General features: G+C 38.1%; 3 protein-coding genes across 7 annotated transcripts in view; 2 read left to right on the top strand and 1 right to left on the bottom strand.

The window, feature by feature from the left end:
• The window catches only part of LOC140515488 (fibrous sheath-interacting protein 2-like), a 45182-nt gene extending 44780 nt beyond the window's left edge, over positions 1-402 (top strand). Inside the window, exon 14 of the mRNA XM_072626235.1 lies at positions 243-402. Within this exon, the coding sequence (XP_072482336.1) occupies positions 243-292 (50 nt within the window). The 3' untranslated portion in view covers positions 293-402. The remainder of the gene's footprint in view (positions 1-242) is intronic.
• LOC140515491 (uncharacterized) overlaps positions 1-21285 on the bottom strand; it is a 497421-nt gene that overhangs the window by 148029 nt on the left and 328107 nt on the right. For all 5 annotated transcript variants that reach the window (XR_011971047.1, XR_011971045.1, XR_011971049.1 and 2 more), the window contains exons 16-18: positions 6020-6116; positions 3708-3811; positions 399-2289 (exon numbers count right to left, since the gene is read on the bottom strand). The gene's annotated coding sequence lies outside the window, so the exon portion shown is untranslated. The remainder of the gene's footprint in view (positions 1-398; positions 2290-3707; positions 3812-6019; positions 6117-21285) is intronic.
• Positions 7285-21285, top strand: part of LOC140515486 (fibrous sheath-interacting protein 2-like) — a 48790-nt gene continuing 34789 nt past the window's right edge. The window contains exons 1-2 of the mRNA XM_072626222.1: positions 7285-7592; positions 11720-21125. Coding sequence (XP_072482323.1) covers positions 11759-21125 — 9367 coding nt within the window. The 5' untranslated portion in view covers positions 7285-7592; positions 11720-11758. The remainder of the gene's footprint in view (positions 7593-11719; positions 21126-21285) is intronic.

The following is a 21285-nucleotide window of genomic DNA, read 5'->3' as shown; positions in this document are numbered from 1 at the left end:
TAGACAATATTTGAGTGGGAAGACAGAAAGGAAACACATGGAGAACTACCCAAACTTTGAGCAAGTAGATGAATTAATAATTAACACATTCACATTGCCTCCCAGAAGAAGTATAAATACCCACTTTTGGAGTTGCTCTTATATTTTCAAATGGCCTGGGACCAAGAAATATTTATTCCCTGTCTCTCTCTCTCTTTTTCTCTCTCTGAATGTTACAAGAAAATAATGAATCTTTTTTTTAGGGCAACCATCCCAAAGAGCCTTCCTTTCTCATGTTCTCTCAAATACGTAAGTAAAGAACAAAATTAGTGTGACTTTTGTTATGGGTAAAATCTGAAATAACTGAGAAGACAAAGGTTTGAACTTCTGAGCATATTGATTTCTTAAGCAAGGCATACCAGTTGCGTAGCAAATCGGGACCAGGATTCTTCAGCTTGGCACTGGACCCTGAATGCAGGGGGAGATATTTTTTATACATTAAAAGAAAACAATTAACAGGATATAAATCAGGATACAAGATTAAGTAATCTGATTTCTAAGTGGAGGAAAAATTAAGGGCTTTCTGAGTTGAGAGGGGGATAAATGAGTTTCAAGAGTTGAGACAGGGGAGAGTAAGCAGGCAGATATTTCCAGATGTGAAACAGAATGTCACTCAATCCCATGATTAGCAAGCAGGTGGAATTTACAGGAAAATGTTATTTAGGTCTCAAAATGAAGTCAGTTTTACAAGATGAAGTCACTTTGGTTTACACAAGTCCCATCATTCTTTTAATTTCCCTCTTTGATTCATTGCTGAGGAGGCTAGTCCACTCCCCCAACAGATCACTTATTTATAAGCCAAATTTATAAGATTTTTAATGTGCTCATGCTTACCATCAACATTATATACCAAGAAAAGACCACTGGGAAGCATCTTCTTACATAGTTTAGTACAACAGCTAACACAGAATTTAAGAACAATTACGATGATATACAAATCTTGTTAAATAGCCTGTACAGGTACGCTAAATGGACTAATTTTGAGAGGGGAGATTTACATGTCACCAAAGTAACCAAGAAAACTCAACAAACATAAACACAATGAAACAAAGAAAAGCCAAAGCAATACAATGGTGATCATCAGTTTCAAATAACATCAAGTCTCCTTGTAACCTAGTAACCTCACTCCCAATGTCCATTTAATCATCACATGTTGTATTCAGTCCCAGATGCCCCATGTAGTCCTCTAGTCCCTGGACATATCTTGGGCATTTGGGAATAGACCAATAGCTGTCTCAGGACAGCTCTGAAGGGGCTATGCTTCTTCGGTTTCAAGTCATTTACAGAAATTCCTAAATAATTCTGCTAAAATCTGCCAATAACAAGACTTAATAAAACTTAGTACAACTCCTAAATTTTGTTTTCCAGTAACTAGTTCATTTGGTGAAAACCAGTTCAAGCCTTATAGAGTTGATCCTACTAACAACAGAGCTATAAGAACATCAAGTTAGAACCCATAATTCACCTGAGACTTTAGAGAATTTCTATATACCCCTTGCTGTTTTTATCTTTACCTCAATCCCCTCCTTGATATAAGAATCTAAAAACAATCATGAAGGTCAGAACCTTCTGTCTTTTAAAATTATTAGACATACTTTCAAATGGGAAAATTATTTCACTTTACAATTATCAATACAACTTTATATATTAAATCCTCAATCCAGTTTTGAGAACTTACTACTAAAACATAAAGCCTGAATTTCCAATTAGAAACATTTAGAAGTCAATCATATGCATGTGTATGTAGTTCTTAAAGAAAAGTCTATTCCTGTTCCTCAAATTTTACTATTCCATTTAATTAGAAAACTTATATATTATTACATCCTTGTTTTATTATTTTGTCTAATTTGTCTTGGGAGGATATCATCACTATATTATAATTTGGCCAAAAATATAGATGAAAATTATAAGATTTTTCATACCTGCATTTTATTGTAGTAGCTCAAAAATATTCCAGTATTAATCTATTAATTAATGGATTTAGTATTGTACTTACAAAACCTCCACTGCTCGCCTGACCTGATTTTTGGAAATTTGCTACGAAAGGAAAAGGAGACTCCCAAGTTTTTGCAACAATGTCAAGACTCATCCTTTCAAGGGCACAGAATGACTTGACGTCTACCATAACAGAGGAAAAACTCCCTTCGTTTTGTTTGATTCTAGGCACAAGTCATATCTGACAGGCAATCCATATGTCCATATTTTTCACAGGGTACCATACGTTCAGAATTAGCCAGGTAGTAAAATTTTCTGTTCAGAAAAGAAATAGCACAATGGAGAAACGGAGTCAGGAGGATATTACCTTAAACCATACCAAGGTCACCCCCCTCAGCTTTTCCCAGGGACAGACATCTACCTGCAATGGACTGCACTACATGCCATTTTCTGCTTTACTGCTGAACTGTTGATTTAATGGGCACTTCAGCCATCCCTGTAATCAAATTATATCCCCAAGAGTTTTTACCTCAAATTACAAAATTATACTAATCAGAGTATAGGCTGTGTGGTAAACAAGAAAGTTCTGTTGGCCACATTCCTAGGTGAGAAGGGTTGGGACCTAGCATGGACAGATTGGAGGTCAGAAACTAATGAAGGGCCTATTAGAGAGGAGAACGTAAAGTCACATGGCCAGGGGACAGTATAGAGGGAGAGCCAAAGTTCAAAAAATAATATAAGAAGCCCCCTTTTTCTAAATGTGTTGTAGTCATCCTGTAACCTTCCTGGGGAGGCTACCCGTCCATTCAGGGGGAATGGACGTAAAAATGAATAAAAGCTTTCCTGATTTCACAACAGGGATTGTTCTTTGTTTAAGGTGAGCATGTTTCTCACTGCTGGGGCTTGTTAGATGGGCTCACTTCTAACAGGCTTGAATATTATTAGTTTTCTCATGTTTCCCTAACACTTACATGTCATTACTTTTCAATTATCCATTACTGATAAATTAAAACTAACCACATTCTGGAGTTTCAGATACACAGCAAATACATGATAGTTGACATAATGTATTGAAGTCACAGCTTTAAACCGCACTGTACATTTCATAATTTTTATAAGTGATAGCTAACAATGAAAACTCATTTTGTCCTATAGTAAACTTGTGAATTCTCCACTTTGACAAAGAGTGGGAGAGGGGATCCTATTTTCTCAGTTCTAGGTTCTCAGACTTTAGTCATTTCGATTTTGCAACATTCAGTCAGTAGGGCTGATAAGATCTTATGACTCTTTCCTGAATACAAAGTCTCAAGGGACCTCACAGATAAGAATATCTTAAAGAGTCTGTGCAACTTTTTCCCAAACAGTCAATTATGATTCTCTGTTTTAAAACAAAATGTGACCCATTAAGCATTTAACAGTTCTCATATATCTGTTTTTATCACATTATATTAATAGCTCAGTTTGTAATTTAAGGGCATCCAGATTAAAAGAGGAGGTATTTGTCTAGCAGCATTTCTGACATAATATCATGTATTTAAAACATGAAACAAAAATTTTTACCAGTCAGAAGGCATCGATTCAACCAAATGTATTTCCTAAAATATCTTGCACAGAAAATCATTGACCTTATTACCTTTGGCAATTCGTATTAATCACATCAAAAACCTGGTATAAAGTTATCAAGTATGGAACAATTACATCCAATGAAATAGTCAACTTTATATAGTACTTACCATAAGCCAGGCACCAAATTGAGTATTTCACAATCATATCATTTGATCCTTATAACAACGGTGGGAGCTGGGTTCCATTATGTTCCTCTTTATGGGTCAGCAAACTGAGATAAACAGAGATAAAATAACTTTCTTAAGATCACACAGCTAATAAATTTCTGAGACAGGAATGTAACTCAGGCTTCCTTGCATTTTTCCAGCATTTTTTTTTGCATTTAATGCCACAATTAATATGAGATCACATTTCACCACACCATAATTTAGTTACAGGATAAATTTCAACCAAATGAAATCTGGATTTACAACCACAATATCAAAATCTCAATTTCCCAGGGCTATTAGTCACTTGTGCTTTCAAATTTAGAGCTCAGAGTTAACAGCTCATTTACAAAGGTTCATGGTAGCACTTTGATCTTTCCATAAACTTTTAATTTATTTTCTTTCAAAAATCACCCAAAGAGTCAAATCAGTTCCTTTCATGTTCGTAACCTGGCCTCATCCTCCCTCTCCCTGAGGCTTTTCAGTTTTAATCCTAAACTATTCCAAGTGGCAGCCTTGTATTCCCATCCCCTTGCTTTGGAGCTCATGAGATTCCAAAGACTGGTGAATATACCCCCAGAATAATCTTTGAGGAGCAGAGTGCTATATTTCCTAACCATATCCCAAATTATTTAAATAACTAATCTTTATTTTATTGTGCAATTCAGCACAAAATTTTGCACAGTCCTAATTAATTGCAGTAGTGTTACCCTTTTAGGTTCCTGAGAGAAACCTAATGGTTTTTTTCTAATTTTCTTTGGTGATTTTGCTTCTAGTTTACCTAAACAGTTCTGTTGTGTAATGCTTTGAAAGTTCTACTTTAGTGTTCCCGAAAGATATTTCCAATTCATGGTCACTTTCCCTATTTCCCATCACCATGAATCCAAGGTCTAGGTCCAGGCAATGGTGGAAGAGGAGTGAGTGGTCGCTTCACACAGATCCCTCTTCAGTTTAAATCACCCTTTCCATTTCTTAATTAAATTTTTCTCATTTTTAAGTTGCTCCCTAATTTAAACATGGTCAAGAAAAGGTTCATAAGACATGCCTATTAAGTTGTAGATAAATTTAAAATGTGAACTTCATACCAATTATTTTCTTCCCTCTGGGATTACTTTCAAACTGGCTAGCTGCCTTCCTTCATTTATCATCGTCAGAGAAAAAGGAATCTAAGTGCTGTTTACTCCTAAAATTTTTACATAATTCTTATTTTTCCTTAAAACAAATTCTACAGAGTGATACCCCAAAACTCACTAAGATGTGTTTGGCATCTGCTAAGTGACTTATCCGATTGGATAAAGAGAAACGAATGAGTTCTTGGAATTACCCTAAATCCCAGTAGTTCTCCCCTGAAATCTTAAAATGATTAATCTCCAAATTCCTTAATGATTAATTTCCAATCTCCTTAATCTCCAAACTTCCAACATCTACTAAGATATTTTTAGCAGTTACTATAATTTGCAGTCTTCATTCATATATAATGCCACAAATTCCTACAAACTAGGAAAAAGTTATCTTTTCTTTGATTTTATCTCTGTAACTCCATGGTGACCAGGGCTGAAATAACAGAGAAAGAATATTGAAGGTCTTTTTTCCTTTGTAACCTAATCTTTTGTTGAAAACCTAAAGTAGGAGTTAAGTCCTGATTACTGGGACAGAGGTTAGCATCAGATTACAGAAGTTTGGGGAAACTGCTGAATGAGTGAATGAAACTTTATTCATCTTTCCCAGTATACTAAACTCTTTGGCTGCAACTTTTCAGCAGTTTTCCTGGCTGGCTGCATTTTCCCCTAAGAAATGTTTTCAAGGTAGCAGAATCTACAAACACCAAACATGACACACAACAAAGATTATTTTCTGAGCATTTTACAAAGACATAAAAACAGACAAAATGATAAGACAGAAAACAGTGTGCACAATTTTCCAAAATTTGCAGTGATTAAAGATCCTGTCGTGTAAATTTTGGGACCCATTTGGATTTTATATATTTTAGCATAATATGAGAGCTCTATCTTTTAGCTGCCTCTTTCACTCTTGTATGGGAATCTATACTTGTTTCGAGGTCAATGAGAATTTCTCTAAGGTGGGGGTGTCAATTTAACAATGAGCTCGTCCCCTGGTTTCATGACAAAAGAAATTTCTCCAAGGAGGAATCCTTTGGTATTTTACTATTACCAAAACTCATTGTCCCCTTAAACAGAATATGTCTTCCGCAGCAGTGTGGGGGTAAACTTTACCTTGGCTCAAAAGAATTGAAATCGAGAGGGGGGTCCTACCTCCAGGGCAGTCTTCCATAAAAATGAATATGCAATCCTGGGGGTTGGAGTTCTTTCTCAGTTTGGCTGGCTTCACCAAAAACTGTCATGGTGAAATCTGAAATAAATGAGGAAACAAAAGTTTGAGCTTAAGAGCATATCAGTTTATTAAAACAATGCATGCCAATGACATAACAAACCGGGACCCTGAATACAGGGAGAGAGAGATTTTTAGGCATTAAAAGAAAACAATTAACAGGATATAAGAAATGAGATTTCTAATTGGAGGAAAGGTTAGAAACTTTTTGAGTTGGGAGTGGGATGAATGAATTTCAAGAGTTGGGACAAGGGAGAGCAAGCAGGTAGACTTTTCCAGATGTGAAACAGGATATCACTCAAATACAAGGTAAAAGTTGTTGCATTCATCAAATGCTATGGTGGAACTGATGAGGGCTGGAAGGGGGGGTTTGAGACCCCCACAAAGACCAGGGTACCGGGGGCAGGTCATCTGCAGAAGAATTCACGGACTCAAGCATTGTTGAAGTCAAGGTAAAGATTTATTACACTTTTCAATGGCTAAGAGTTCTTAGGGAACCTGCAACCTTAAAGGGTACAGGGAAAGTTTATATAGGATATTCTATAGTATCACTTGTGCCAAATATGCTACCTGGGTGTTTTGGGGTGGGATTAGGGAGTAGTTAAGGAGTGGTCAATTCTTAAAGGAACATGCACTTTTGGTATCTACTGCACAGATATTTTACCCAGAATTCATCAGGAAATAGCCCAAGGGAGGTGTGGTTTTAGGTCTGAAATGTCTCTAAGTCAACCAGGGGTCAGGGCTGGCTCAGAAAAACCAGGTTGTTCTCATCAATGTCTTGTTAGACAAGATAAATGTAAGGGAGTATAGGTATGTCCAAGCCTAGGATACATGATTGGTCAGTGAGTAGTAAATGTCCTATGTTATGACCTAGTGCACAGCCTGTTAAGCCAGTACACAACTGGTTCAAACTAATGAGTTCTATAGGTGCATCTGGCTACTACAGCAGGAAGGGAGATAACAGCTGTTGCTAGGGCAGCCTGTATCCTTGGGCTGGGGAGAAACTGCCTGAGATAGTATTTTGAGGCTAGGGAGAAATGTGATTTTAGAATTGGGGCCCAAGTACCTGCAACCAAGCACCCCATCAGAGCCCCGTGGAATTTAAGGGAATATCTCATCCCTATGGCAAACCATTTCTGTGTGTTCTTCGTTAGGAGGAGCCAGACCTAGTTGGGGGGGGGGGGGGCAGGGTTCAGGGTATGGCATTGGCAGAGTGGCTGGATTCCCCATATCGCCTACACAGTGGCCTGAACAGCAATTGTCTACCACAGAGACCCAAATCTACTTGACAGGGCAAGAGGGACCTTGAGAAAGAAGTTTTTTCTCTTCTTTGTGAACATCTAACACTCTCCCAAATATAAAGACAAGCCTTAGATTCAATAATGAGGACTTTGGAAGGAAGATGTCTAGCTTTTTGGTCACTGAAGCAAAAAACTCAACAATGATCCTTTGCTTTTCAGGCAACATCAGCTCCTGCAAAACAGGCTACAAGAAAAGGTATGTATGAAAAAATGTTTGGAGAAAACAAGGTGGCAATTTGATTTTCTGTTGGGTTATACTGTAAAAAGTGAAGCAGCAGATCACCTCATTCATGACAGTCATTTAGTCTCCCCTCTATCCAGATGTTACTCAAGTTTCTCTCCCTCTGTTCAGAACAACTCTTGCTGCTGGAAAGAGATGAAGTTTGTTTGCAGAGGACCAATATCATGTTAGGAAAGAGATATGCCACTTCTTAAGAGAAGCCATGGGGACTCTAGGAAGGTTTAAGGGACCTGACAGCCATCAGATGTCCAAAGCACACCCTGACCTCATGCCAGGAAGCTAACATCTTTGCAGACTATAACAGCTCCTTGGTATCCGATGCTCAGCCTATCCTGGAGAATTCCCTGACAAATAGGCCACAATGCCTGGGTCTACTCCGATCTCAAGTTTCAGAGGGATATGGGCAAGATTGTCCAGAAAAGGCAACATCTAATAGTGGAAAGATAATGTTAGATTTGGAGCCACAAGATCTGGGTTCCAGGCCCATCTCCGCCATGTCTGTGTTATGTCACTAGGTAGGCTGTTAACCTAGACTCTTGAAGCCTCAGTCTGAAATTTAGGAATCATGATACTTCTATTACCCATCACCCAACACTGTTGGGAGGAAATAATTTTGTAAACTTTAACACTCTCTATAAATGTAAGCTATTGTTGCTTGAAGTTGGGACTGGGATCAGGAAATGCCAAGTAGCCTCATGTTATGAGCCCTAAATCCTGAGTCAGGAAAGAGAAAGAGAGACAAGGGAGCAGCATCCATTCTGACATCTTTACAGACCCATCCCACGCCCCACCCACACACACCTGATATAAACACACAAGACATCCTTACACAATGACAGATGCTGGTGCCAAAAGCTTAGTTTTTATCTTTAAGGAAATACAAAGCCATCATATTTCATAATGGCAGTCAGTGGGAAAAGAGAATTCTTATTTTTCAAATTTCACTTCACCCACAACTTTTTAGGAATATGTCTGTTTCATATTGCTTTCTGTATAGCCAGTCTGAGAACCTCAGTGTAGGTCTGCCCTCTGTTGCCTCTGGAATTTAGAAAACAAGATTATCTTTAATTCCCCAGGTCTGGTAAGGGGAGATTCCTATAACCATCTGGCTTTCTCCATGCACTTTGCAGATTTACCTCTAGGAATGTTCCTTTTAGAGTATAGTCATACAAGACAAGTACATTGGCCCACACAGTTCTTCCATACACAATAACATCCAGCAGCACAGCAGATGATAAAATATCCTGGGAGCTTTTGGTTCAGAGCCAAATCACATGACCCTATTGTAGGCTACTAATAATAACTGCTATGTGCCAATTTAAGATTTACATGATGCTTCCATCCATTAGCTCATTTGGTCTTTAAAAACACCCTGTGAAGTCTATATCATAAATACTGTTATCCACACTTTACAGGTGAAGAAATTGGGGCCTGGGGAGGTGAACTCCATGCATGGGCTTTAGATTCTTTCCTGAAGTTTATCTCTCTGCTATCATCCATAGTCAAAGTAAGCCATGTACAACAAGACTCTCTCAGGCACCCACTCTCCCCACTGTTATTTGACCAGGAATGCTAGCAAAAGCAATAAGGTAAAAGAAGGAAATCAAAGGCTTAATGTTAGGCGAAGAGGAGACAAAATGATTCCTCTTTGATGATGACATGATACTTAAAAATCCTAGGAAATCAGTAAAGAAACTGGTTGAGGCAATTAATAGCTTCAGCAAAGTTGCCAGCTACAAAATAAGCCTGCAAAACCCAACGATATTTCTATGTAATAACAAAATCCGGGAGGAAATAATAGAAAGGAAAGTTGCATTCCAAATAACTACAAAATGCCTGGAAGATTTGGGAGCCTTAAAAACACTCCCCCAAAATGGGCTTTTCAGCATCAGGACTTATGAAAATCAAAAATATATGCAGGTAGGTGAGTATAGGTCTGTAGAGCAGAGAAAGAATTTGGTGTCATCCAGCTGAGAAATTTATTTTCTCTTGGAATTCCTTGGTTCTAGGTGCCCCTGTTCAACTACCCAAATCCAGACTGGAACTTTCTTTGCCTTAATAATCAAGCAGTCTATATTTTATTTTTATTCTGCCCCCACTTCTATAGCTGGGCCACAGTGAGCTGAGTCCCCCTGGCCACTGAGCAAGCATGTTCTCCCAACTGCAGCCCAGACTAAATGAACAGAAGAGGACCAGGAAGGGTCCTAGTCCCCAACTTCTACCAACCTAATTTTCTATTCTCACGAACTACCTTTTATTTGGAAAACTTAGGCTGCCTTTTTGATCTGTTGTTTGACCCAGAGGCATCCAGGCTTGTTCAGATCCATCTACAGGTGCATAGGACTAGAGATCTAGATACAGATGTGGACGTATAGGGTATACATGTATAAGTACATGTGTATTTAAGCAAATATATATAATTCTACATATACAGATACATATGAGTGGATGTGTGCTGAACGACTTGGTACAGGCAAGCAGAAGGATGCCAGGCACCTGACTGCAGAGGCCACAGAGTCACACATCTAGGCCCTCCTGTCTTACCTCAGCCAGACAGGCTCTTAACTACAAGTCACCTGACCACATGGGACCTCTCCATGATGGCAGGAAGCCTCCTCAATATGCTAGAATATATAAGTTGAAAAGAAATGTCCTCCTTATTCATACTTTCAAGGGAAGTTTGGATTGTAGCTTTAAGAGGCATTGCCCAGGCTTCTTTGCCCTGCTTTCTTGCCAAGCCCTTTTTGTTAAACCACAGCAGAGAAACCAAATTCATTAGAAACCCTATTCTTTTGCCTTTAAAATGACTGAGTCAAAAAAAAAATCAAGTCTTTTACCCAGAAGAGTGAAAAAACTCAGATTTCTTATAGGTCTGGAGATGGAAGAGCTTTATTTCTTCTTATACACAGTATCCCAAAGGTTGTAGTAGAGTTTTAAGCTTTAAGATTTAAAAGTTTAAAACTGCACTAAGACTTTTGGGACACCATGTATAATAACAGTTCTAATAATAGTTAGCATTTATATAGCATTTTAAGGTTTACAAAACACAACAAATATTATCTCATTTTTCCTCACAACAGATCTGATAGGTGCTGCTATTATTCTCATCTTAAAAATGACCACACTGAGGCAGATAGAGGTCAAATGATTTGTCCATGACCATACTAATGAATAAGTGAGGCCATACTTGAACTCAGGTCTTCCTGACTCCAGGTCTAATGCTTTATCTGCTGTGCCACCAACAACATTATAATGCAAAAGTATGATTCGGTAAACATTATGTTTACTTGGCTAATAATAGTGTTCAGTAATTTCACCTGTTTGAGTACTCCCTTCACTCATACACTTTACAGCTTTCTCACACTTCAGTAGATGGTTTCCTGAGTTGCTTGTAGCCCAAATATATCATTGAGTAGTTGATCTCTTGGTGATGAGGGTCTCTGAACTTGGTCAGCCTGGTCCATGGGCAGCAGCCATGCAGTCCATCGCTAGCCAGTACTTGAAACCTTCCAGCTCAGTAGGCCCTATCTGCTGTTATGGTCTTGGAGGACCCAGGGTTACCTCTGAACCAAGAAGGAAGACTTTGGTGGAGACATTTTAGCTAATGATCATATTTATATGGCACCTCTAAGTTTACAAAGTGTTTTTGCATGTCATTTATTTTGAGCCCTACAACAACCCTGCAAAGTGGATGGCTCAAGTATTATCATCCCCATCTTGAAAATAAGGAAACTAAGGTTCAGTGAAGTTACCCAACTAGTAGAAGGCAGAGCCAGAACTCAGACCCAGGTTATCAGACTCTCAAGTTCAGTAGTCTTTCCACTATGCCACTGAATAGAAATCATAGATTATATAAGAGAGATTCATTTTAGAAAATGGAAGTAGAGCTAACTTAAGTCCAGGCTCCAGAGTTCCTCTCCCATGATTCTCTTCACACTGAATCCTTTTCTAAACTGTGAATTTATTCTAGCTTCCTCTAGCGTACCTTGTGTGATGAGGAGTGTGCAAGGTAAGTCACTTTGTACACATGAAGCCCATGAATGTTTTAATTCTCTGTCCATCCCTATCTGCTTTCTTTGCAGATATCTGCTGAAGAATTAAATACCATACTTCAAAATGTAATGACCTGGGTTGTAGCTACAGTGACCAGTATTTTGTATCCAGCCATCACAATGTATGAAGAAAGGTTGCGTACAAATATATACCCGTTATCTGATGATTCGGTTCTCTCTTCGGGTAGCTCAAGTTTCTGTAGTACTTGCAGTGACGAGTTTGCATATAGAGCTTATTCTGCAGCCGCAGCTAAAAAGATCAGTTATACAGATGTCACCTCAAAGACAGTACAATTGCCTACCGTGCCAGAAGGGCAGCCTGTGGTAACAAAAATATCAAGACCTACCCAAATTGAAACCACCATCTTGAAAGGAACATATAACAGTAAGGCACAAACTGTAACTCAGTTTAATTATAACCAGATGGGAATGAGCTATGATGCCCCCAAGACAAAGATCTGTAAGTCTGACAGTCAACTTTTATCTCCAGTTGAAGCAAGTGAGAAGAAGGATGCTACTACAGAAACAGAAGAATTACCTGCTGATTCCCCAGAAGAAAAAGAAAAACCTATGACTGAGATGAAGGAGTTAAAAAATGTTTTTGTTAATTTTAAATGTCACCTAAAAGAAGAAACGGAACTGATTTTGGAAAACATTTTTCAAGAAATACTATCTGATTTAGCTCAAGCCATTCCCTCTCTCTCTGCCGTTACTGCTGAAGTTTTTGTTGACCATCTTGAAACTGGCAAGGAGAGTGTGCTCTCCACAGTGGATGTCGGCTCAGCAGCGGCAGATATAGTTGAAAATATGCTTGATAAGCTGCAGTCTGCAGTTGAAAAAAAATGCATTGAAATCTTTTCACAAGAAGACCTGTCAGTCACCTTCAAGCCAGGTTTATCTCCCAGTAAGGAACATTTTGTTAGCAAAGCAGATCAAGCAATGGTCTCTGGTTCTCTGGAACCAATGTGCGACATTGCAGAGGACATGGTGCATGTTATTTTAGAAAAGTTGATGACATTTGCAGCTTCCAAGAAAAGTGATTTGTCTCAGAAAAAAGAAACAAAAGCAACAGAAGTTACTGTTGAGAAACAACATGTTGAAAAATCACCCAAAAACTATAATGAAGCATCTACCCAAGTCAGTACTAGCACAGTGACCATGCCTATGCCCTTTCCTATGCCCATGCCCATGTCTATGCCTACGCCAACACCTACGCCTACGCCTACACCTACACCTATGGCTACACCTATGCCCAAGCCCATGCCTATGCCCATGCCCATGCCTGTGCCCATGCCTATGCCTAGGCCTAGGCCTAGGCCTAGGCCTGTGCCTGTTCATAGTACTGAATCTGATGTTGCTTGCGTAATCGTAAAAGAAGAAATCCATAACTTAGTGTCAAACATTTTTTCACAGTCTTCTGTGGTTGGTTATGTTGAAGAAGCAATCGGCACCATACTGGGTTATATACAAACTGAACTTGACAATGAAAGACTAATTGCATCTGAGGAAACCGTAATAGTCTTGCAGCTACTTGATGATATCTTCACTGAAATGAATGAGGAAGAAGAAGAAGAAGAAGAAGAAGAAGAAGAAGAGGAAGAAGAAGAGGAAGTAGAAAAAGAAGTGCAAGTAGATATTTGTCAAAGTAAACATCCCAGACTGAAAAGCCCTAGTCTTCTTAAGGAAGAATACAGGCTCACAGGCACAACAAAGGTTTGTCCTAGGTTTGGAAAACCACTTCCACCTGTTAATGTTCCTGGCATGGTCTTTTATTCAGAAGATGATAATGAAGAAATAGACAAAATGGTGGAAAGTGTCCTTTCATCATCTTTCAAAGATCAGAAAGCACTATTGCGAGAACAGGATATGAAAGAACAGTTTAAGAGGGAAGTGACTGGTCTTAGACGCAAAAGAAAAGTCAAATCACCAACAAAGCCTGCTTCCCATAGCAGAGGAGCATTTCATGAGTGGGGAGTGCCATCTGAATTACAAACTTCTTCAAGTGAAGACAAGCTTTCAGAAGAAGTAAAGCCAAAAAAACAAATGTTAGGTTTTAGCCAGGATGAAAAATATCAAATAAAGAAAGCATCAGAGAATATTGTTACAGACATTTTAACTGACATGCTCAGAGAAATGATAACCATGACCCCTAGTCAGATGAGCTTTACAGATGTTAATGAAACTTCATCTTTTGACTCTGAAATGCCTCATGGATTGTCCCCTGAAGAATGGATGGACCAAGTTAGGAATGAGATGTTCTCAACATCAGAAATCAATGTAGTGGCTAATGACATGACAGATGCAGTGTTAAAAATACTTCATACAGCTTCATCATGTCAAATTTCAGATGCTAAAAAAGATTCCAGTACTACCTTACTTTATCGGTCCTCCATAGATGCTCCAGATACTCCCCCTGAGATCAAAGATATATATCAAATTCATCAGCTTGCCCCATTGGTGCCCAAAGAGCCATTGAAAATATGGTTTGAGAGTGAAAAGAAGATGAAATCTCTGTTCAATATAGAGCAAGCACAACCTCCCTGGCTTGAATCTCCAGCAAGTGAAGAGGCACCCGAAGCTGATAATGTTAGTGACGAGATCATCCGCACAATCTTTAAAAAGCTGAAATTATTTGTTTTTCCAAAATTGCAAAAGTGCTTTAGGCCACGGTGCTATGAAACAACTTCAATTTTCCGGAGACCTTCAAGCAAAGACCAAACACTTGCCCCTTCACGCTCAAAACTGTCTTCACCCTCAAAACTTCGATCACAACTTAGTGCTTATACAACCAAAGTTGTGAATATTGTTTTAGGTGCTATTCGCAGTCAATTGGAAGTCTATAAGAAGAAAAAAAATGCCAGGGAGCCTAAGCCCCCAATAACCTTTGTAGAGGAAGATGATTTTCCTCTTTCTGATAAAGAACTGGAATCTGTTGTATCAAATCTCAATGATGAAGTTATGGCAAGTTCATTGGTAACATGCATTTGTGAGATGTTATCTGGTAGAAGTACTGATAAAAACGATCCTGTCTTCCCATCACACATGTCAATGCCTGGTACTTTTGTTGAAACTGATTATATTGATGTACAAAGAAGATCAACAAGTGGGCAATATAAAAAGCCAATTTCCTGTCAATCCTCTAATGTTCAAGTGAAGGTTCCTTTTCAATCTCAAAAATGTCCAGTTATCCCTTGTGTTCTACATAGTGTATTTAGTGGGAAGAATGTCAACGAGGCAGCCAGATCTCAAGTGTTAGAAAGAATTGGTAATACATTATTTGAAATGTTGAACAAAATGATGGGAGAACCTCTGCTCCCTAGTTTGAGTCATTTATCTGTTCATGAAGAATGTGCCGATGAGAGTTTGAGAGCAACTCCAGCATTGCATTCTAATATTCAAGTAGTTTCTAATGTCATTCTTGAAGACATCCTTGAAAAATTATGTTCTGAGATGGATCACAAACCCCCCAATTCTGAAAGTAGGAAAATCTCAGATGATCTAGATGAGGACAGCCTATATCCTACTGTAGTGGTGGAGGAAGTGGCGAAGTGCACAGATGTAATGTCTTATATGGTACCTGATAGTATCCAGGAAGACAGTAATGAGGAGTCTAGCCATAAGATGAAAGATGCTGATCCTTCTCAGAGAGCGAGTGTTCCAGGATTCCACAGAACTAATCTAAAAATGGTGGCTTCAGACATTCTTCAAACTGTTTTTAATAAATTAGAGGGCTTTGCCAATTTAAATTTGTGTTCTAGAGGTAGTAGTGAAAACCATGGTGAATTGTCACCACAAGCCAGTACATCAACCAAAGTGGAAACTCATGATGATCATCTGCAATCCACTCTACAGATAAATGCCAAAAAGGTATCAAGTGCCATTTTGAAGGCTATTCAGGTAGAACTAAATGGAAACCCATTGGATTCTGAGACAAAAGTAAGTAATCCAACTCAAGAAAAAGTGGTGATCAAAAATCTGGTCAATTTAATTTTAGATGCTGTGTCTCCAGGAATATTTCAACAACCTGAGTCTGAAGAGAGAGATATTGAATATTACCGATATAAGCCAGTCTATGGCAATTTTCTTCCTGGAGGTGCTGAATCAGATGCATTTTTGGAAGACTCTGAACAAGCAGAGGAACAGGGAGAGCCATCAGGTGATGAGGATAAGAAGGATACTGTTAAACAACGCATTTTAGAAAAAACCTTTAAAAAGATTGAGGTGGAACTGAAAGAACCACACAAGTCACCCGTAATGCCAATCATACGAAATGTTTTAAATGAAATTTTCCAGAATGCTTTAGTTAACCAACTCAATGTACTTCCTTTCTCCCATTCCCCTTTGTGTGGTATTTCTCACTCTGCAGAGCAACCTGTCACTAAAACATTCATTCAATTCATGGATAAAACTATGGGCACTTTGGTGTCTGAAGCAGATGTAACTATTGTTGCAGATGACATTGTTAAGACTGTATTTCAAAAGCTTTACTCTGCCGCCAGGGCAGAAAGAAATGCAAACAAAAGTAGGTATAAAACCATCACATTTTCAGCCAATGCTCCTTTTCATGAACAAAGTAATCAAAGAAAGACATCTGTGTATCCGACAGCACTGAATAGAGAATCACATCAGCTACATTCCTCCTCCAATGTTGAGAGACTGACTAAGGTCAAAGTAGTTGAAGATATTGTACAAACAGTCATAAGCAATTTGGAATCTTTTGCTACTTCTAAAGTCAAATCCCTCTTTTATCCTCCAGTTAGCCTTACCATCTCAAGGGCTTTACCTACACCTCAACAACCTACTTCATTAAGCAAAGAGTTATTACCTACAAAAGAAGTCCATTCTCCCACTGAGGAAATTTCTTATCCTTCAGTGGATCGTAGCAGACCAGAAAATATGACCTCAGCATGTCAACTGTCTGTTTCTAAACTAAATAAGTATGCAACAGAAGTGGCCAGGAAAATATTGCAAGGAATCAAACAAGAGCTAGACAAAGGATCAGAAAGTCACGTGGTAACTCATAACATTGTCATGTCTGAAAATATTGCAAGTCAGGTTGTTAATACTGTTTTAGATATTGTATCTACCAAAGGCAAATCTGATAAAAACAAACTGGAGAAAGATAATAGTTCAGATCTTCAAGAAGGCATTGTAGAAAAACTATTTAATAAAACAGAATATCGAAAAGAACTTCAATTTCAAATACAAGGTATTGTTGAAAATATTTTAAGTGACATTTGTGAAAGAAAATTGGATCTGAATCATGTCCCACTTTCCCCAATCACTCTTCATCAAGATAATGTGGATGCTAAACATCTAACAGCAAGCCCTGAGATGGCAATTGAATATACAAATGACAGTAGCCCCAAATTTTCAATTCCTAAATCAGATGTTATCATGATTGCTAGTGATATGGTGAACATAGTGCTTCAGAACCTCAGTTCTGCTGTTATAGTTGGCAGAAATATAAAGGAGCCCATTTCGGCACATTTACCACTGAAGTCCCTTTGTGATGCAATTCCAAAAACAGAAGGTGAGCCTCCCACTCTTAGGGATATAACAGAAGAAAAAATAGGAAGTGGTCTTTCTGATGTAGGAAAGAAAAAGACCAAGGTTGTAAGGGTGAAATCTCCTCATGATGATGATGAGCAAATGCCAGTGGCAAAGGCAGACGATGCCAGTGAATCTCTTTTTGATCCATGTGACTATATTACTAAAAACATTCTGAATAGATTAGAATCTTTTGCCACAGAACGAGTAGATTCCTTAATCAGCAATGATTCACAGACTAAAGAAAAATCCTTTGTTGTCACTGAACTTTCTAGTCATCTACAGGATGAAGGTCACTTTCTTGCACCAGGCCAAGTCCAGTCAAATATGAAGACCTTGAAATTACCTACAACCAAAGCTTTTCTTGGCCAGAATATCAGAGATACTTCATTAGCTAGTTACAAAGAAAATACTATATCTACAAGTCAGCTGTCACAAACCAATCTTAGGGAGTATGCTGACATAATTGCTAGTACTGTATTAAAAATTATAAAACATGATTTAGACATAGAGATGCAAAAGATGTATTCTTATTCAAATAATGCTTTATTTCGAGAAAATATCATAGCGAGTGAAATTGTAAACAACCTATTAAAGATGTTTGGTGATAAAAGATCTTCAAAAGAAGGGTCGTCTTTCTCAAAGTTACAAGTAGCTATGCAAAATGAAATGCTATTGGAAGAAAGACAGGATAAAAGCACTGAAATATCTCTTCTTTCAAAACATCCCCTGAAACAAAGCTCACTGAGTTCTGAAAGTGAAAGTCAGAGAACAGTTTTGGAAGAAATATTTATGAGGAATGGTGAGTCCAGACAGGAAGAAACTGCCCCAGTATTCAGCACGGTTGAAGATGTTTTAAATAAGGTGAATCAACGAATAACGGAAACCATTAGCCATTTACCTCCTTTTAATGAACTCTCTCACCTTACATCTGAATCAAAAATGAAGACACCAAATGGGGCTCCCAAAAAATCTTTTCAGTCCAATATTAGTATTGTTGCAAATGACATAGTTGATAGTGTACTTGGCAAAATGTACTCTATTATCGCCACATCCATATATGAGAATGGTGAAACAGAGAGAGAAGTGGCTGCAACTGGCAGTAAAAATATATTGGTGGCAGAAACACCATGTTTCAGTGTGTCTAAACTGTCAGAAAAAAGGAGACCTTCTCAGGCCTTAATGCCTCAAACTTATCGTCATTCAAGTATTAAAAATATGTTGTTGGAAGACACTTTATTGCACTGCTCTCCATTGAGAGTGGGCGAAGATCTGGTGCAAATGGTTCTTAATAAGATCATATCTTTTGCTTCCTTGAACCTAGCGGAGTACTCTCCCTCTGATATCCCATGTGATGGTGTCCCATCTTCCGGGCAACATGTGGCTAAAGCCAGCCCCAAGACAGGTCTTAGGAGCAGTTTTAAAACAAGCTTGAAACTCAGCTCAGTGCATAAATGTAAGGCAAAATCCCAGGCAATATCTGGCAATTCTAAGGGAAAAGGGAAGGCCAGAATACCCATAGCAGAAAAAATGGCATTGAGAGGAAGTCGTTCCAAGTCTTTCCTTAGCCTTTCACATGTCTTATCGACAGGAGATGCCAAAACCTCCCCCATGCAAGCAAAGTTGCCTATATGTGAACTAAAAAACTATGCTAAAGATATAGTGAGTAACATCCTAGGAACCATTGTAAATGAATTCCAACAGGTGAAATGCAGTAAAATGATGATCAACATAGGAAGTTTACCAAATTCTGACCAAATCACAGCAGCAAGTGAACTGGTTAATACAGTTTTGCAAGGATTGTATTCCTCTGATTCAAATAACTCCACTTATCAGATTAAACCTGCACACTTGGAAGATGTCAAATTTCCAGAAAGGAAGATAGGTACAGAGTCTTTTTCCAAACCTCAAGCCTGTGTTTTCTTAGAGAATGTTTCTTCACAGCTAGAACAAATTTTTCCTAAAGAAGGTATTTTTAAGAAAATGTTTGATAGATGGCAAACAGATTCAAATGACATGGAAAATGGAAAATATAAGCTACTAATGGTTGCCGAAAATGTGTTGAGTGAAATCTTAATAAAAGTGAAAGAGTTAGAATGTTCCGTTTCCCTCCTGAAGATGCCCCCTATTGAGGCTTGTGAAAGCATTTTCTGTAATAATTTTAAAAGAACACCTGCTAGTGTTGATGATGCCAACGCACAAATTAATTTGTTTGGCAGAGAAATTGTTGAAATTCTGTTTGAAAAATTACAGTTATGTTTTTTGACTGAGATGCCAATTTCTGATAACAAGGAAATTCTAGCAAGAAAAAAAGAGCAGATTAATTCTAGGACTAAATATTTTTCCCCAACTGGACAGCTCTTAAGCAATGTACCTTTCTACAGTACAAAACTGAAGGATCAGACCTCTCTGAGTTCTAATAGCAGAATTGCTAGAGAGATTGTTGAGAATGTGTTACATACCTTGGAAGCATTTGTAGATTTGCAATTTAAACATATCTCTAAATATGAATTTTCTGAAATTTTGAAAATACCTATTGAAAATTTTTATCCTGCCCAACAGAGACCACTTAATAGGAGAATATTGCCAAAATTACAACCATTGAATGATATTCCTGATGAATCAAAGTTAAGTAGTATTATCACAAAGGAAAACATACAGAAAACACTTTTCCAGGTTCATTCGTTCCATTCACAACTGCGTGCTTATGCAATTAAAACTGTTAATGACATGCTAAGTATAATTAAGTGCAAGCTAGACAAAGAAATCAACCAAGTGGACCAATCTCCAATTAACATCTTAGAAGAAAACATGATGGCAAGTGAAATCATTAGTAACTTAATAGATCAGTGTGTTCATTTCAGTGATTCTGTGCTTGAAAATATACCTAAGGAAAGCCCAGTTAGAGGAGCTGAAAATACTTATACTGTTCACCGAGTTGAAGTGGCAGCTAGCATGAAAATGTCCAATAGCAAGTTAAAAGAAGTCACTATTCGGGAAAGCATTCCACCTTTTCAAGTGCCTGGTATGGTGATTTTTTCAGAGGAAGAACTAGGAAAATATAATAGGAATTCATCTAATCTTACCTCATATGCCAGATACTCTGCAGGAGACACTTCTAGAACTTCAAGCACAGTGGGCACACCTGAATCGGAACCAGGACCAAGTTCAAGTAGAAGAGAAGGGCAAAATAAACCCTCAAGAAGATGCGATTTTAACTATTTTGAACAAGATCCCATGCAACAAAAGAGTTCTCTTCCAGAAGGGAGTGTCTTACAAAAATTGTTCAAGAAAAACAGTGAACCTGATAATGTGGTATTGAAAGAAATTATGCCATTTGTGGGCCAGGTAGAGAATGAGGAGGAACCAAGAACATTTCACTGTGAGCAACTAAAACCAGATATTGAGTCAAAGATATTGAGACATACAACTGTTAGTCCACTAAAAATATGTCTTGCTGCTGAAAATATTGTCAATACTGTTCTGGCTTGTTCTGGCCTGGGGACTCAGGCACGTGAAATGGGGAGCAACGTAGAGACAATCAAACCATTTTTCTTATCAAAGTCACAATCGTTATCCACTCTTTCCTCACAATCTGTATATCAGGACGAGAGAAGTAATCTGCTTAGAACATGGGAAAAAAGACTCCAATCTGCCAAAGAAAAAGTATTAAAAGGCCTTGGAAAGGCAATATCTCATGGAATTAAAGATTATACTTTACTTGAAAAGTGGGAAAACAAAACATTTCCAAGGGCAGATAAAATAGAAACTTTGAAAACATTTGAAGTCATTACTTTTGCTGATTATGAACTAGGTCCATCTGAAATCAACCAGATAGCAAGACATATCACCACGTCTGTGGTCACACATTTCAAGAATCTCCAAAGTAAGTGACTAAAGAATCATGACCACATTAGGAAAAAAATAGTTAACCATCAATTTTTTTAAAATTACTTATTTAAGTACTTAGTATGTCCTAGGCATTGTGCTAAATGCTGGAGATACCCCCCCCCCCAAAGGCAAAAGCAACTCCTGCCCCCAAGGAG

Source organism: Notamacropus eugenii, chromosome X, assembly GCF_028372415.1.
Source record: "Notamacropus eugenii isolate mMacEug1 chromosome X, mMacEug1.pri_v2, whole genome shotgun sequence".
NCBI lineage: Eukaryota > Metazoa > Chordata > Mammalia > Diprotodontia > Macropodidae > Notamacropus > Notamacropus eugenii.
The sequence above is the reverse complement of the archived record's forward strand: the minus strand, read 5'-3'. Positions and strand labels throughout refer to the sequence as shown.